Consider the following 19432-nt stretch of genomic DNA (forward strand, 5'->3'; position numbering starts at 1 on the left):
TGATTGGACATTTTATAGATAATGACGATTTGACCCAGTTTTTGTCGCCATATCACTTAGTGAATAAACAATTCTAATCAAGTCAGTGTGAATTACTGCAGTCTATCTTTGTGCACTTCAACTCTGAAGCGAAGGGAGCTTTTGTCCTGCGACAGGACAATACGGTCGGTGATATCCATCAATGCGACGCGCTGATGCTAAACTGCACATCAGTGAGTGGCCATAATGGAATTGCACGGCCACTGTTTCACGCTGTATTTAAGTTAAATCAATATTTTATGTATGGAATTCCATCATCGTGGAATTGAGTGCATCTGGGATGTTTTAATCTGTAAAATGGGCACCCAAATCATAATGAAGTGACTATAGGACCGTTTGTAGTCCGGATATTTAGAGCCGGCCTTCAAATGGAATTGTGGCGCAATTTTAAGATATAAAACACACCGAACGGCGTGTGTTGGATGAATGTAAACATCCCATTTCGATTTGTGCGATGTGATAAACTTGTGTATGGAAATAAATAACTAACTGATTGAAACCAACACTCTACGCATAGGGTGAAATTTGTAATTTTGTGCACTTGCGATAATTTAAAACGATTTATCCGCCTAGATAAGCCTCATTGCCGTTTTGTTGGGTGGCTGTTTTGAAAAATTAATGAACCCCAAATGCATTGATCAAATCAAATAATTGACTGCAAATGTAATCAAGTGTGCAAAACATACTCAATTATAGTGAATCATGCATGATTCTTTCATCGCCACTTTATTGGGGAATTGTGGAAGCTTATGGTTTATTGAATTCCTTTGCCGGAGAGTATTGAGTGTCCATTAAACACTTTATCGACTGCCTCAAGTGTCTATCATAGCTCTCTTATTGTCTCAACTATGCAAGGAAGTGCTGCTATTCAGTCCTCAACTCTTCAACTTAAGAGTCCCAATGAGAGACCATTTCGGATTAAGAGAGCATTTTGAGGTATAAAGCGGAAACTTATATAGTTTTCTAGACTATCAGTTTCCAGACTTTTGCTCAAGAAGATGCCTTATGAATCATGGACAGCAGTTATCAGTTGATTACAAAAATATAGAACGTTTTGTAGCTAAGCTTAAGTGATATTGAATCTAATTTACTTATTATTTGTTGAAATATACGTATTCTGTATTGGTTTCCAACCGCACATTATTACATGATCATATATGATCATATGTGATCATATAATAATTATATTAAATCATATTCAGGCTTCTCTCAGCTCAATTTCCAACTTATTCTGAGACATTAATTAGTCATAATAAAATATTTTCACACTAGATTACAAATTCATGTACACCTAAAAACTCTCCGCCACTCAATTGCTCTCAATCACTATTTTTTCCTCTTTAATTTGCATTTGGATAATTAATTGGGCAAAGAGTGTCGTGCGGATGGAAATTGATTGGCAATTTTTTCTTTGCCACTCATGAAGTGAAATGGAGCGGAAAATCATATCTGCATTAAAATACTGTTGAAGGTGGCATTATGAGTTGGAAAAAGGCCACCCTCTGCAGACTGTATTGAAATTGAAATGTGGTTTTTCCAGCACACATTCCGCGATGGGAAGCACTTAACCATTCCAGACCAATTCGTGTTCTGGTGTGCAATAAATCATTTTTAACGGATCTCATAAAAAATACAAATTCATTTCCACAATAGTATAAAATCCATAAAATTGATGTTTATGCGTAAAAGGCTATATATATTCGCATATATACATTTGTGGATTGTTCGCTAGAATTACTACACATGCGGAAAGAGATCGTCAGGGTGGTTTTTTCAATAAAAACCATTTGGCATCGCCAGGTACACTAAAAACTACAACGCAGCAGCGAATCCACATTTAAAGCTATTTAACGTTTGACTGCGTAATTCTATGGGAAAAAATCCATTACACGAATCGAACATGCTTCATTATTATCCCTGAGCCTTCCGGGATGTTGCGATGTTTACCATGCTGAATCAGATTATGTGGTTTTTCACTGTGCTACTAAACTGTCCATGTCCCACAGTGAAAAATGTGAAATTTAACAAATTGAGTATACATTAAATATTCCTAAACTATCCTTTTAGTTGCCATTTCGGGCACTATGTTGCTTTTGATCCACTTGCAAAATTGGAACTCACCTCGTAATCTAGTCCGGAGAAATGAAATTTTTGCCGCAGTAAAAAGAGAAACTCTATTTGAGGAAGAAATCCAATTTTGCTGTTGGGAATCAATTTGAAATACACCTCCTATTTTTTTGTTGTCTGCACATATAAAATATAAAGTAAATTACCGGTGAATTCCACGAGATGGTCAATGAACAACAAAGAAAAGTCAAGGGGTTTATCTCCTAGAAATAAAAGGATGTGATAAGCAAATGCCAAGGCTAGTTTATGGGTAAGCTGAGCGACGCAATCAACTCGAAATGTGATCAAACCGACCAACCAGATTTTTATCCAAAAATTTCAAACCTAACTCAGGTTCTATGGCATAAACAAAGGAGTATAAAAGACTATTAAAATATCCAAAAAAATTGTTTCAGATAGTTTGACTTTGAGACAAAATTTTGTTACTTCAAAATATTAATGGATATTTTTTGCCGAAATCCTGCATGAAATTCCTTTAAATTCCCCATAAAGCTGTGTCTACAGTTTGAATATGGCGCACTTTACTTGAATGGATTCGGTCCTAAGGATTTCTGATGGAATTCTGCAGGACGCGTTCGGCATTTACCTGAATTTCAAGATGGTGGATTTCGCGGTAGATTTCCCATAGGAATCGTGCAGAGTATCTGTTGGGCATCTCGATGGAAAAACAGGGTGCAGTTGAGGGTATTCGTTTTGATAATAGAAATGCATTTTCCTCATTTTCTCTAACGACCTCGCGTCGGCTATCATCGCATATATAGTAACACATATTAAACTAAATATTTGAATTGATAGAATTGCTCTCATATCAGAACTCCGTGCACGGAAATGCTAAAACCTTATCATTACCAATTGCTCGTGAAGTGGCGCAGAGCAATCTCTTCAGCGATTCATGCTGAAATCGTGCTCTTTATGCTTCCCAGCGCAGGAATTGTGCTCAGCAAATGGTCATGTGATGTTGTCCCCCTGGGAAATGTTCCATTTTTGTGTGCCGACAGTCCTCCCTGGGCATTGTGTCTGAGTGAGTGGCTTTTGGGACATCGTGATGCTGATGACGGTGCGGGGATGGGACGCTTTCGGGGGTGGCGGCAGAGAGAGAGAGAGAGTATTTTCCACACCATCTACTTTGGAAAATAAAACTATATATGCCGCCCACTTTCTGCGGCGGCGGTGCGAGAAAAACACGTCGCATTCCATCAATTACCAAGTGATGGTGTCACTTGCATGGGCGGAAAATTACTTTCCTTGGCGACTTTCGTCACATCAGCATCTCACACTATTTTGAATTCCGCTCAGCGCCTTGTTCTCGCCGTATCATCATCAATTAACTGGCCTTCAATAAAAAAGCAATAAATCAAATCACTTGCAATGACTCTGGCGAAAAATTTTCCTCGTAATTTGTTTGCTTTCCGCATTGGGTAAACTTTGTGTGAAAGCTCGGGTGCCGTGCTTTTGATTGATATCAACTCCCGTGTTGGATTCAATTGCAGGCAACTTTTTTTTTACCCCACTTGCCACTACTCTCACCATCTCGGTCAATAATTCGACCACCCACGACGCCCACAGAGCGTCAGAGGTGGAAATGTGCGCGCCCTGGAAAAAAAGCCAGAGGAAGACCTCCGTTGTCTAGTGGGTGAAAGTTTCACTAATTAGTCATCACTTCATGACAGAGCGTGTGGTGTATGTGTGAAAGTTTTCGTTGTTCGTCGAGTAAAAATCTGTGATACTGACTGGTCGAGATTGAGGACTTTTTTCCCTCATCCTGACAGCTCAGCCGCACAGCAAAATGCTAAGATCTCAAAGTTGAGGGTGAAAAAGCTAATTTTTTTGCTAATATTTTAGCCATTTAATAAATAGCGCCATGCAAATGATGTCAAAAATGAGAGATTTACATTCTTTCAGGCATTTTAGGCCACAAATTTAATTCTTTTTTGTCACGGGAAACCGAATGAAAGGTATTTCCATGCAAGAACTGACAACAAAGACGCAATAAATTCAGCAAAATACAAAGCAAGCAAAATCGGCAGAAATATTCTGAGAATTGCTAAGAAAATTGATTCAAATTAACTAACTTAAGTATGAAAATCATCGTCCGCTGCGATCGCTTTTTGCTCGAAGGCTGTTAAAATCTGAGCTCAGACATCTTAGCACTTTTCAGCTGAAATACCTGCTTTTTCTAGCTTTCATGGTTCTCTGGGAGTGCAATGCTGGGATTGAGGGCGGCGAAGAAGCGCACAGAGCGTCAACTGCAATCAATTAATACTAATTTCCCATGTAAATACGCTTAATGCAAAGCCAGAGGCCACACTGAGAACACTCTGTGGACTATTAAGTCTCATTATACTCTTCCACGGGCGATTTCGACAAAGTATCGCCATAAAAACACAATCACACACCTCGGAGAGAGACCCGAATTACCGTTCCACGTTTATGGCCGCTGTCCCGGACAGCCTCATCCCACGATGTGTACACAGTGCGTGCACGCCGAGGAACGCTGGAAGGGTGCGTCCGAGAGGCGGGCAATTGCAGGTGAAAATGAGACAATTAGCACGTTGTTTGGTCTGAAGTTGGATTTCGAACACAAAGTCGGAGCTTTTACGCGTGACACGTAATAATTCAGGGCGCGACGTTGCGGAGTTGAAGTTGAGAAAGGTGTAGAAAGGGAGTCTGAGATGTGTAAGAAAAACATTAGTGCGTAGAAGATGGACTCCTTGAGCTTAGTTGGCAACCTCTTGGGCGCGACTGCGGGTGAAATTGGGTGTGCCAAATGGACATCAAACTCCATTCGAAGACTGTGTGTACGTGGCATTAAATGACAGTAAAATAGCTCCTCCTTCGCAGCCTTTCGTACATTTTTACAGCAACGACACGGTCCGGTTGTGTAAATCAAGGATCACTTATGGATTTGAATTCCTGCCACCTCCCAATATTTCGCCCACAAATTATGTCACTTAATTACACTCTGCACAATGGATGATGACCGCAGGAGGAGCGCCACTCGCCTAATTTACTTTTATGACCCGGCAAGTGGAGACGCCTGGTATGAAAAGCTCATTCGCCCTCCCGATAATTTCCCTCCTTTGCCGCACAACACAGAAAAGTTGTGGGCGGGGAAAAAATCTTCACTTTTACGATCATGTGTGCAATTTGCCAGGGTGATTGCATTTGGGTGGAAAAGTTTGAAGTCATGCGAGAGAGAAGTTTACATTTCACTTCACATAAAATAAGAATAATAGTTTTGAGAGTGGAAAAGAGCTTCAGACGCATTCACTTGGTGGAATATTTTTTAATTTTGAGAGAAACGACGTGGAGAAAATGTAATTTTGAGGAAATTGAAAGATATTTTTCTTGAATTGTCACAACTTAGAATTACCGCGTCGTTTCTCACTACCTCGCTCTTTTCCGCACATTTTCCAACCAACCCCCGGAGGGAACGGCCTCTCACCCATGCTTGGCGCAAAGGTTGAACACACCGGGTTAAATAAATTCTCACCACTTTTGTCCCCATAAGATGTGTAATATTGAAAACTGTGCGCCAGATGTTGCATGTCACTTCCTGCAATAAGACGAATGATTAGAAAGGAGAGTGGAAAAAGTGCTGTCGGGAAAATTAAAAAGACTCTGTCGGAAGTTTTGCATTAGTGCGGAAGGAAATTGCAAGATTTACCGTCGTGAGGAAAGAAATTAATACTCCTCAAAAGCAATTTTCACTTAAGGAAACTCCTCATCGTTTTCCACACAGATCGTCTCTCATTCTTGCTGATGATTCAGGGAGTTTGTTAGCCTGCCACAAAACTCTTTCGAAGCTTTATTCAGATTGAAGGAAAATCCTGGCATTGAGGAGAGAATTTATTGAGCTTTTTCCTATATTGCTGCCTTTTCCACACAAACTTATATACCTAAATTGCTGTTGGTGAAACTTTCTTCCCCCCGAAGATTAATTATTCAGCAAAGGATCGTCAGATTTTGTTTAGAATTTTCCTTTGGAAATAAATATATGCGATGAAGAAAATACGAGAAACAAATCTTGGAACAAGAATTGCTTCGCCTGGAAATTTGTAGGATTTTTTTTCGTTCTCAAAATTGATCTTCTTAAAGTATAACGGGTTATATTTGAAATGGCAAATTAAATATTCATCAATAGCAAATCGAAGTAAATTTCTCTCTTTCATCCCATCAAACTGAGGCAATTTTCCAATATATCCGCTGAAGAAAGAAAAAAAAATCCTTTCGTCTAACGGCGGAAAATAAAAGCGAACATTCCCCGGGAAAGGCACTTTTTGCAGTGATTTGGAAATAACTCAATCTCTCCAGCTTGAGTGGGAGCACTTCTTGAAACGCACAGAGCAAGAAATTTGGCTTCTCAAGAGGTATTTTTCCGAAAATATTGATACACACACACACCGGGATTCCGGTAAAAGGAAATCTCCCAGCTCTCGCCAATTTGAGAGGGGAAAAATTAATTGAATTTCTTCTCACATTCCTCCGGAGAGTGAGAAGTCCGTTGAGTGAATTGAAATGGTGTCTCAGAGGGTGTGGAAAAACATCACAAATTCTCCCATTGAAGTGAATTTTCCACGTGGTCGAGCAGCTGATGGTCTGAGGGCGAGGGAAGATGTGAAAGTCCACCTCTTTTCACGCACAATTGTCCAAGTTGAACCACCTCCGGCTGACGAGTTTCCCACGGATGGGAAGCCGCCCGGTGTGCTGAGCTCTAAATTAATCTATTTTTCAGCTCCCCACTGTGGGTGAGCCCGAGCTGGAATTAAAATTACACTGACCGCACTCATTTGTCGCTTTTTAGGCTGAATGTATGATGTGTGTGCACGCCTGGTTTATTCCTCGATAGTTCAAAATGAATATTTAATGGCTTTTCGGCCCATTTCAATGTGAAAAGAACCCCTCCCCCCACTTTTTGCGCCTCTGCCGAACACTTTTTCGCCCAAAATTGTTTGCAAATTACGTTATTTCACTTATTCAGCATGGTGAAAAAAAAATCTCTGCAATAGTGATGGATCGCTTTTGTCAAAACTCTGTGAGCCAAAATATATATTTTTTACCCAATTTCCCAAAAAGGCGTTGTGTTGAGGAAATAGGTTGAAGATTCCCAGATTCAAATATGCTGGATCATAAACGACTTTCTGGAGGAAAAATGATAAGAAGAACATATTTTAGAATCTGCCCAAGGGGGAGATAATACAGCCAGAAGTGGTGTAAATCTCAGTGGGATTTTAAGAAGGACGGAAGAGTACAAAAACTTACAATATTCCATCCCTAAGTGCTTTTTTACTGACAATGATCTAGATTCTTTGGATTTATTTTGATTTATACGCCAAAAATCAATCGTAAAAATCCTTTTCTAGGTTATGTAATAAATCAAGGACAGATTTCTCAATCAATTCTTTTGCTCAAGACTGGAAGATCGCCAGTGATTGGCAAATTTTAGCGTTTACATGCAATAAATTTTGCTATTCTGAACCTTTAATGTTAAATAAACTCTGCAAATTGTGTTGAGATCGAACATAACCTCAAAATTATTGATTTGAACTAGGAAAATGTTCACATGGAAAACTTTCTGAGCCATTTTGACTCTAAATCAGCAATTTTTGAGTTCAGTGATATATCACAAGAGTTAATTTTGAGATCTGGAAAGCTTTCAAAGATGAGTATTTGAAGATTTCTTTGTGATATTTTTAGGTTATGATCGAAAAATACACCAAAAAAGCCATTTTAAGTGAGTTTGTACAGATTTAAGGCATACTATCTTTCCCTTGAATTTTTCCGGAGTTGAATTGTGAGGAGAGTGATTGGAAATGCGTGAACCTAATCGGCATCTTCAATTCTTACCATCTGTCAATGGATATAAAAATTTTATGAAGTCAATAAAGTGGAGGATTTTTTAAGAGCTCCACTGATAGTACTTCACATGCGAGGGTGGACTCATCAAATTCCCAGGGGAGGAAATTACCAGGGACAGCTTGGGAGACTTGTTTCATCTGTCACTCTGATTAGCCCTTTCATAAACTCTTTAAGTGACTCATAACAGTGAATCCTTGCTTCTGGGATTGATGAATTTTGAAATTTTAAAGTGATCCCTAAGCCGCCAAACGCCGGCCTTCCTTCCACTCCCGCCGCCGTGAAATCGATGCTGTGCACGGGCGCTTGCCGAGGGAGTCTTAGCGCGATTATAAATTATTACCGGAATTAGGAAACGACTTCATAATAACACGGTATGGTTTACTGCTGTACGGCGGAGTTCACGGAAGGTCATATAAAACAATGTCTTCCTCCCTAAACTTCCCTCAACGTTCGGCAGAGACGCGGTGCAAGTATCGAAAGTATCGATCGGCGGGGCTTTATTTTTATTTTACCACTTGGCAATCTGCAAGCCACTGAGGCGATGTCATTTGCATAATTGATTAATTTACATGCACATCATTGGTCTGCGGGATGGCGGAAGCATCGCGTAAAATTATTAATTTAATTAATTTACAATTGCACGCGAGTGCTGCTGAAACACACGCGCTGGTGGATTGCTCGGCAAATATGCGACTTCCCCGAAATTTCTTTGCCAACAACTCGCAAGCTGATTATGTTGCCAGAGAGTGTGGGTCGACGGCGTCTCTCGACTTTTTCAAGTTTATCAATTTTTGATAAACCCTCCGAACACACCACAATCTCACCTCAAAGTCGTCATTTACGGCACAGGGAAGTCAGCCCATAAAGTATTGTAGAAAATTTTCGGGCCGAGGGGGAGACCTTTCACATCCCCGAGACACCCGCCCTTTAGGCTTCTTTTTGCTCCCGCTGCCAAAATCTTGCGAACTTCCATCGCCTCTCGCATTGGTGAATTTCAATGGGAGATTACAGCTTTTGTTCCTGTTGCACAAAAACGGAAAACTCCCTCGGAAAGTTTTGCATGTAAATCATACTTAAGGCCTGTATATGGGAATATGTCGCCAATAACACACACGCGACAGACAATTGCCACGGCACAGCCATATGGGAGCACCATTTGCTGGCTCGTGAAAAGTCCCTCAACGCATAATTGAAGCAAATGTGCGTTCTAATTGGATTTAGGGATTTTTCCGCTGAAAGCTGCAGACTCTGAAAACTTTGGATCAACTTGCAAGTAATATTGGGAGGAAATATGGATAAATTTAGCGGAATAGAAAAGCTTTCACCACATAAAAGCTTCACAGAGTATTTCATATACATGACATTTTTAAAGCACACACTAATTTTTCTTCAACGCCAGAGTCACAACTGGATTAAAGTGTTACGCATTGGGCACAAGGGGGAGATATAATGGTCAGAATATGGCTTACAGTTCAGAAGAAAGTATTTCGAAGTATAAGTAACGAAATATCAGGGTTCTTTACATCTTTCTAGATTATGTGATCGATTTAAGACACACTTTGCCACTAAATAATCTTCAAAATATTTTATTCTTGCGCCAATAAAATAATTTTTAGGTTATGTTTCAAAGTGCAATTAAAAGAGGGATTGAGAATGGAATCACAGCAAATTATCCGCTGGAAATCTCAAATATTTCTTTAACACAATTTCCCCGTAAGTTTTTAGGGTAATAAAAGTAAAAATTGCGTGTTTTTAGATCAAAAAATTCCTAAATTTGAGGTTATGATGCTTTGGATAATTGGAAAAATGTTTACAGTTCCGTAAAAGCAGAAGAAATGAGGGAAAACGTTTGTTGAAGGCACTGCCAATGGTCTGGAAGTGTCTGTGATTCTGATTTAGCCGCATTATCTCCCCCTTGGTTGGACGCATGCGGCAGAAAACTTTATATGTGCATGAAGTGATTATGACAAATGTTGACATCAATTTGAATGATTGACGAGATATTTGAGAAATTTACCATCAATTTGTGAAAATCGCCATGTGAGTGTGATTTGCCAACTTCGTTTTGGCAACCGTTGAGGGCGAGTGTGAATGAATTTGGAGTGTGCAAATGCGGATATATTGTGGCTAATGTCGCAGTAATTGTTTCCTGATGGTTGTGCCCATATAAAGTTCTAAAATTTCATCTGTCCCTGCTCAGTTGGTAGTCAAACCAATTTTGACCCGCCGCCCCGCATTTTCCCACCCCCCAATAGGTTTTCATTGCTGCAATTAGTACTTTATTTGCTCCAATGAGCATCAACATTATGGGTATTTATGCAGCAAAACATAAGCGTCGCTATTAGATGTAAATTGAATTAATTCACATAAATAATTCCTTTGCAATCATTTAACCACCCGCTGTATTTATTATTCAGGGCATGGATTACGACACCGACATTCACAATAATGGGATAATTACAGTGGAGAATTTGTTTTTAAATTAATATCGCGGATTTGTCTTAATTAAAATCCCCTCCCCGCGAAGACGCTCGAGGGTAAATGGCAAAAATTGGGGAGCAGCAAAGTGAGGAGCTGTCATGAAAATTGGCTCCTCAAATCGCCGATTTTTCGCTCACGTGCAAGACGGAGAAAAGGAGCCCCGGAAAAAGCTATTGGCAGCAAAGCGTTGACCTTTCAGCCCTTTTTACCACCTCTCAATCTATTCCGCAACATCAGTGTAGTTGAACACGAAATCCCATTTAAGAAATTATAGACTCCGTTCTCGCCCATTCACCCACAATTTTTTGCCATGCCCTGGCTAACAAGTTGCTGTTTTATCACTCCCTTCAGCATTAGGCGAATGTGTGTGGCATTTAATGGGTTCCATGGCGAAGAGGAAAGCTCGTGAAGAGGCACGAAAGCGCATAAGTTTGAGGGGTCGAAGCTAGAGCTGAAGGATCGCCAAAGGAATCAGTGGAGTGAGTCGTGATTCTAAATTTACACACAATGTTCCAAAACCCAATTGTCGACTTCACTCTCGTGAAAATTGTCTCACAATGTTCCTCCTCAATCCGACATAATACCATTTTACAATTGCCTCGTGCCGTACAGCTACTAATCCCCATTATTTGCCACACTGCCGAGCTTCGGCTGGGCTTTGGGGATGGATTAACCTGTGTGTGTGTGCACAACATTGAAAGGCAGGCGATGGTGGAGTCAATGGACAGTCCTAATATGAAAACGTGACCATCTGAATGCCACTTTGTTCCACACAATTTGGCTTATAACTTATTAATTGCACAGAAGACATTGTGTCACGCAGGCATCGACAAAACTTTTCCATTCACCGCGACACGGAGTTGAAATACATAAAGCTGATCTATAAGATAAAGAATTCATAGTTGTGAAATCTTTTTTTTTCTGGTGGGGAAATTATTCGAAGAGAAAACTTACCAATTAGCCTCAAGTTCGTCGTATTCTTTGAAAATGTCTATAATATCAATACGTTTTGGTATTTGATTAGGGGTGAATGTGTGAGAAAGAGGCGGATTCAATCCCTCTTTTTACTGAAAGTTTTGCTTGAATGTCCAGAATTAAGGAAAGACGCATTTGGCTTTCCCAGGTATTTTCCAGGACAACAAGAGTTCAAAACAATGCCACAAAAGTGTCTCTTCAGCCTTAATCTTGCACTGTAACCACTCTATTCTGCTCAAGATGAAGAATCCTGCATGTATTCTGGCTTCTTCGTCCAACATTCTTGGCTTTCCTCATGGAAAACTTCTCATATGTAGTGTGTGTGTGTGTTTGGAAGGGTGTGTGTTTTGCCGCATCACCATCGGAAATCATCAATTTTCCATGTGATTGGTGAATGACAATTTCGGCTAATACATCTCACTTTGTCAATCTTATTTCGAAATCAATTCAAGGGAAATGCTCTTTGACGCTTCATCGTCTTCTCTCTGTGTTTTTTTCTCGCCTCTCCTCCACATATTTTCCTCTTCCGTCCCACCCACTCAACTTTTCATTCACTTTCCTCGGCGCCACACACAATCCGGGGCGTGGAAAAAATTGGTTTCCCGCTCCATCGTGTGCTGAAATGTCATCACTTCCTGTTTGTCTTGCCGCTCCGAGCGGAGAAGGTGTCGCATTTCGGATGTGAAATTGAATTAAATTGCAAAATACTCATATTATTTGAGTGAACAATTGAGTGGCACTCTGTGGTGTGATCCTCATGGAGAAGTGTCACGGGCACACATCATCTTGGACTGACAATAGCGCTCTCTTCCACACATATTTTAATCTCACCATCCTTTTTCCTCCTCACGCCATCGCAGCGCATGTGACAATTTTGGCGTATACGTAACATATTGGCGGGAGGACGATAAATAGATTAAAAAGTCCACCAGACTTTACGGCATTTCTGCATCATGATGCCACCTGGGGACGCTAAAGTGGGAAAGCGTGGTGAGAAAATTAAGAGCAAGCACTTTTAATCTCGTTTTCCTTGCTTTTCAGACTAACTCAGCTCATAAATTCATTTTACGTGAATGTTTCGAATTGAATTTCTCGATCAAATCTCAACCTTGGCAAAATTTTCAACCCAAATTTCTTCTCTCTCGCTTTATAAACAAATTGAATTAACAAATTATCTTTATTAAATCTGTATTTTTTAGAAATTGCATGAGTTTTTTGTCTTTTCATCATAATTTTCAAATATTCTTTTTAAAAAATTATCAAGTTATCATCGTATGAATGCTACACTTTCTCTTCTTGATATAAAATCAAATTAAATATAATTTTTTATTTGCGTTTCCTCGGTTTTCCCAAAATTCACTCTTTTACTCTCTAAAAACTATATAATTTAGGTTCTTGTTTGGTTTTGGCGTTGGTTTCAAAATGAATTTCATAATTAATTATATTTTTTATTAGTGTTTTTATATGTTTAAAAAAGGAAAATTTTTAAGCAATTTCAATCAATATGGCAAGTAAATTTAGAGCGTGAGGTGTAATGAAAATTTATTAAAAGAAATAATTCATCGCAGCTTTTTCTCTGACAAAATCCAAAGGAAAATGTCAAGTTTCGCTATTGATTCTGCTTGTGATAATGCTACAGTGCAAAGTTTTAAACTTTTATGAGGATTTGGATTGAGTTTATTCAATTAAAACTTTGCTGCATTTATATAAATTTTGTATACATAATTAATTATATCCAAAACAACAGCATTGAGATCCATAAGGAGAGATTCTCTGTTATTTCTGGCTGTGTGAACAAATTTAGTGTTAAAAATCAATTCTCAGAAAGCGCTCATTAGTTGTGATATTTCAGTGGAATAAAGTTAATGCTCTGCAGGAGCATCAAGTCCCTCTTTCGGTGTGAAATGATCGTATAAAGAGCTGGTGAATTGATGCAAAAGTTTCCACCTCTTGGCTGCACTTTAAGCAGCATTACAACGAGCGACGCCACGAAATACGGTGGCATCACGATTTAGCAATAAAAGTAGTTTATTTGAGATGGGCGGATTGCGCGGCGTGTTTCTCGTCGAAAGGTCATATTTCTGCATTTAAGAGGCTCCTCCGCGCTGCACTCCCAGCGGCCCTGCGGAGTCGGAAGGCGCCCAAGTGGCAGATGGAGGCGAAGAAAAATGTGTCGCATGACTTTGGCTCTCCCCAGCGCCCCAACGCCGCATTCCGCGCCATCCATTACCCTTCCGGACGGACCTGTGTGTGTGCGGAGAGGTGTTGCTGTCTCACCGGCGGACGGGCAACAATCAATTTTGCCACCCCCTCGACAGGAAACTCTTCAGCCGGAAAATATTAATTATGAGCCCTCGCCGATGACTAATTTATTCCACGTGAAATGTAAGATTTTGCGACAGGTGAGACAGATGTTAATGGCACTTTAGGCGGCCACGTTCTCCGGCTGTATTCATTACAGCCCGTTTATGGTCACATTTTGCATGGCGCAGACTTTTCAATGGAGACGCAGTGAATTTTAAGAGCCACCTTTCAATGAAAACTCCGCACAGGGTGAGAAGAGGAGACGCTGAAATTCCCCAAATTCAATCGCACGCAAACCGCACCAGCAGACATACCATTTCGCCCACTTCGCGCTTTAAAGCTGGGGAAAATTAGCTTCCACTGAAGCAGTTGTCAAGAGCAGAGACACGCCATTAAAACTTTCGAATAAACTAAACTTATCGTATCCTGTTTAACTTACTCAAGTGCAGTAAGACTGCTAAGCTAACAGGGAGACACACACGCAAAGCATCTTGCGCTGTTTCTTTCCTTGATTAAGATATCTCTAAGATATGCTTCTCTCTACCTCCAACAACATAATTACACTTTGCATTATGAATGCTTTCTCCACTAACGTGCTCTTAATTGCGACAAAAGCGAAGACATTCGTCAAAATTCACACACACAGAAATTCTCCTTCGATGCCACAAATTATTCACTTTTCGGTTGATAGAAATTGACATGTTGTTTGCGTGAAATTACCTTCAATTGTTCAACTGCAACTGACTTGAAGTAACTCACAATGACAATTGCAGAGGAATTTTCAAGCCCAGGAAAAGTATTTCCAATGATTCTCAACTTTTCTCATGTGAATATTATATATTTTGACTCTCACCTCGAAATGTCGTAGATCAAATTTGAATAATAACATATTAAGCCACCGTGTCAGTCCTATTGGCGCTGCTTTTCACCCCGAAATTCACCCCATTTCACCCTCTGTCGTCTGCTCTGGGTCTCAATTGCCTCAGCAATAATGCCATGCAGGTCACGAAAGCGTACAAGGCGAAAGTCCATCGTCCACTTCCTGTGCATTTCAGTTCTCTCATCTGACGTCATAATCACTTAAAGCTCCTGCCGGAGTGGCTGAAGTGTGTTTTGTATGCAAATTCATGTGCGAAGTGTGATAAATGCGGTGCTGACTCGTCAAATCGCTGCGAGAAAGACATTTGCCATTGATCAATATGTGCTATATTATGCTCTGTGCGTGGATATTCCGCTCAATAAGGCCAACATGACGGACCAGATGACGAGTGAGCTTTCTCGCTGTGGCTTGATCGTGCGGGGGTCGCAGGGGAGCGCAGGTGTTGGGGTGACAGAGGGTGGGTGGTGGGCACGGGAGACAAAGAAAGTTGATATTGTGTGAAAAGAGTTCATATTATTTTCATGATAGTGGCTCAAAGTGGGGTGTGATTGAGTCGGATGGTGATGGAATTCCCATCGGCGTCTTTTTCTGCCACAAAGACACCCATGTCTGCTGATCCCGGGGACGTGACATGCCTAATCTTGGGGGGTTGGAGAAGCCATTCTGTCCAGTATTTTGTGGTGTTGTAAATAAATGGAGCCCATTCGATGCGAGACTTCACCGTGCATCCATCAAATCCGACTTGCTCACAGAGATTTGACCTCTTTGGGGAGGAAAAGTCATTTCATTATGGGCCATATAAAGATGATATCCTTGTCAGTCACAATGTGAAAAAGCGGACACCCCCAGAAGGGTAAAAATATTTGGAGGAAATTTGTAAAACAATCGCTAGAATCGTATATTTATCTATTTCAACGCTTCCTGTCGAGATTCTCCTGAGTTATTTCAAACTTTTTCACTTTCATTGAGATATTTCCATCTCTCGTATAAATTTTATGTGAAATTGTAAAACTTGTAGACTGAAGTATCACTTCGAGAAAATTTTCTGCATTGATAAACTTTTTCTCAGCCAGGCAAACTTGTTTTCAAATTGCCCGCTTTCTTTTTACATATTAAACATGTTCAACACCGCAGAGATCATGAGTTTTTCATATAAAAATGATATTACTCGAAGAGAAGTCTTACTATTTCTATATATATAAACAAAGTCTCTGGGTATGCCGAGAATGTATGGAATGAAGGTGGCAAAGAATCCCCAAAAGTGGATTAATGTGAGGGCTGAGAATGAGACATTTATCGTGCCTATTTATACAGCATGCTGAATTAACCCTGGAAAAAGTTAAAGTTTCCAACACTTTTGCAGCTGTATTTGGTTGCTTTTGTCGCCATTTCTTTATCCATTCCAGGTGAAAAGAGTCTCTCTTCTCTCGCTTGAACTTTTCCCGAAGATAATCTCTTGTGGGATTTTCATCTCACACCCTAAATGACTGATTCCACCCGAAATACGTAAATTCCCATCCGCCTTGTTGTTTTTATTTCCTCCTCTCGAGCTAAAGCTTGAGCAAAAGTGCCGTGGGAGAGAAATCCTCGGCGCGTTTTTCGGCCCAGCAAAAAGCTCTCCCACTTTGGGAGCCTGAATGGGAGCAAATTCCTCCCAGTGAGCGCGGAGCTTCTGCGGCTGAATAATTCATTTTCACGGCAAACAAATGAGCAAATAGGCATTAGAATCAATATTTATGTAACAATGCTTATCTCTTTAATGCTGCCAGAGTTATTTTTCACCACATCCTCTTACTCTCTTTGCAGGTAGCTTCGTTGGAGGTGTTTCGTGGGAGAGTTGGTGGACACATGATGGAATTTCAGGTGAGTGGGTGGTTTTCTCTCGCTTCCCTCATTTGGCAACTCATATAACTTTAATATGCTCCTCCAGACACATTTGGACTTGCTCTCTCTCGCTCTCCCGTCATGATCTCATTGGACGACTTCACTTAATATCCTCTATATTTAATGGCATCAACCACACTGAATATGGCACACATGGGGATGTGTTGGCGATAGACATGTGAGCTGACTGCAAATCAGGCGGCTGAAATTGTTTGCAGCATTCATGGGGGATGAATGCATATGCATTGCGCTCACAAGAAGAGTTTTATGCATTTTCTCCGCTACTTTGCATTCATTATCCTTTGAGTCAGTAGGTAATATAATATAAAAGACTCATTACTCGTCATCCTTCCCTTTCTGGCTCTACCTCAGCCTCAGATCTTTGACAGTTTTTTCACAATCGCATAAATCTTTCCTTTGTGTTAGTTTGGCTGAAATATGGACCGATTCCCAGTCAAATAAGGAGTGTTAAAAATCTGTTATATTTTTTAAATATAGTTTTTTGCTATTCTGAGTCAAAAATTCACCATTTGTGTTAAAAACAGAATGCAAATTCCAATTACGCATGAAGCAAATTTGAATCGCTAAAATGTGTTATTTTAAGACGATCTGCAGAGGTTATTTTAATGTGTTAAAAGTAGATAGGAAGCTGTAGAATAACCTGCAAAGATGGTTTAATCTGAAACTGAGTCTCTAATCTCGTTTCTTCTCTTTCACAATGTGGAATCACTTAAAACATCCTGTCTAAAAACACTCTTTTAGGACATGTTTGAAATTTAACATTTCTCTGTTTAAGCGGGAATCACTCCATTAATCCAAGCTCCGCCCACTCAAATGCACCGCCTCTAGATTGCATTTCATTTATTTGCTCTTTCATCTCTAAACTGGAATATATTCTCTTTTTATCTGTCGGAAAATCTTTTGTGCGTTGAACTCGAGGTCGTTGAATTGCAGCGTTCATATTTCTCACTCAGATTCTTGGTTGAGTGTAATCTATTATTATTTACAGGCTATTTCATAGCTTCCAATCCGTTCTATGCAATCTCACCTAATCAGACACCGTCTCCGATAAATTTAAGGCTCAGGCAGTTGGTGTGAAGCATCGAGGGTAATCCACGTGATGGTGGAATTGAGGGAGGCTAGCGCAGACGATGTTATATTTACTCATTTCAACACAGTACACCTGAAATTTCCCACAATCCACCCTTGAGATGTCTTACAGTCTCGGCATTAAACATTTCCGTGATGGGGTGTGTGTGAGGGGGGAAAAAGTTGGTCATAGAGTGAGAAAGAGGCTCATGAGAACACCTAACAAGGCTCCGTTGCTCTGTTTAATTCTGCACAGTTTCACTCAAATAAATACATAGAGTGGCTGCTGGGCCATTCTTGCCGTATACGAACAGGCACCCAAGAACTTTCAGACGTTTGCCTATTGTTTAGTTATAATCTAAATTTATGCAAGAATGGATTTCCTACTTTGCCAACCGAGCTATCCGACCACACTTCAGCCTCATAGCCTGAGGGCATTTCTGCCTCTCAAACTCCACACCGAAGGATCACACTCTCACCACCCCAGATGTGCTTTCTATGGCGAAAGTTCGCCCCCACAGCCCTCCACTTGGCCCAATTTGCCTGGGAGAAAGTGCAAAATATTGTGCGCAACCATACATTCATTAGTGCCCTGCAAAATGACTTAATGAAATGAAATGCGATGGTCGCCGATGACAGTTGCACATCTCCGTGGAATCTTTCGCGCTCTCTCTCTGCAAATTTCATCCCGCGAAGACGCCAAGAGTGTCGACAATTGAGAACTTGAAGAAATCACATTATGACTTTCATGAGTTTCAAAGTGTCTAAAGTGATTTCATGTACAACCATGTTGAGGTGGAAGTTATTATGGCTTGCCATCCCTCAAACCATCGCGGTGGGGAGATTTATTAAATTTATTTTAACTTGCGAAGAAGATGCTAAACATAATTTGCAATTGAATTTACAACTCATCACTCGTTCTTTTCTTGCTACAAAGTGCCCTTGGGACACATTGTCTGGCGAGGAAGTTCTTCTGCTCTGCTTTGGAACACAGAGTGCGGAAGACGAAGATTAGACAGTGTGTTGCTGTCGAGCAGGAAGTCAACTTTATTTGGAAGATTATTAAAAAGCACCTCTTAACCTTCTTCAGCCCTGGTGATCTTGAGAGAGTGATAAGAGCAGACATTCCTAAGACAAGAGTCATGGCAAATATTCTTGGGATAAATTTCAATTTAACCTTATCACTTGAGCCAATGCCCAGAATGTAAATCACCAAACAGTATTCCATGTGCAAAATCACGAGAGTATTTGCACACTGGAGAGAATTACTGCAAGATTGTTCGCCCAGCGTCGTGTGTGATCTGAAAGGGCAGCAATTCGGGCGGAGTCAGCCTCAGGCCACAGGAGTGTCAGTGCGGAGATTAGGCCAGAAGTGAGTGATAAATCGAGTATAATGATTAGATTTGGATTAGTGGCAAATGGTCGGAATTCGCCCTGTCTGGTGATCCAATTGAGACTTTGGTCCACTGCCTGAAGACCATCCTTCGGATGGGGCGATAAGTTGAAATAGTTAAGTGTGAGCACAATAGCCAGAGATAAAGTGGTTTGCAGTTTTCCCAGGTAAATACGGCATGGCTAGCAATTATGGCGCACAGGAGGTGAGGAGGCACAGTCGTCCTCTCACTGGGAATCCTTTCGGCGGCGGTATTCCATGCCAGTGGCCAATAAAATTAGCATACGAGGGCTTATAAACTATCACTTTAGCGGGGAGAGTTTTTCCAACTCGCCTCTGGATAAGGGTGAAGGTGTGTTTTGTTTCCTAGACAGTGTGAAATCATCGTGCGGTCGGCGGCA

General features: G+C 40.6%; 1 protein-coding gene across 1 annotated transcript in view; it reads left to right on the forward strand.

Moving 5' to 3' along the window:
* The window catches only part of LOC132262038 (carbonic anhydrase-related protein 10), a 60595-nt gene that overhangs the window by 17590 nt on the left and 23573 nt on the right, over positions 1–19432 (forward strand). Inside the window, exon 3 of the mRNA XM_059761156.1 lies at positions 16472–16528. Coding sequence (XP_059617139.1) covers positions 16472–16528 — 57 coding nt within the window. The remainder of the gene's footprint in view (positions 1–16471; positions 16529–19432) is intronic.

The sequence above is a fragment of the Phlebotomus argentipes genome, unplaced genomic scaffold, assembly GCF_947086385.1.
Source record: "Phlebotomus argentipes unplaced genomic scaffold, Phlebotomus argentipes genome assembly contig_15, whole genome shotgun sequence".
Lineage (NCBI taxonomy): Eukaryota > Metazoa > Arthropoda > Insecta > Diptera > Psychodidae > Phlebotomus > Phlebotomus argentipes.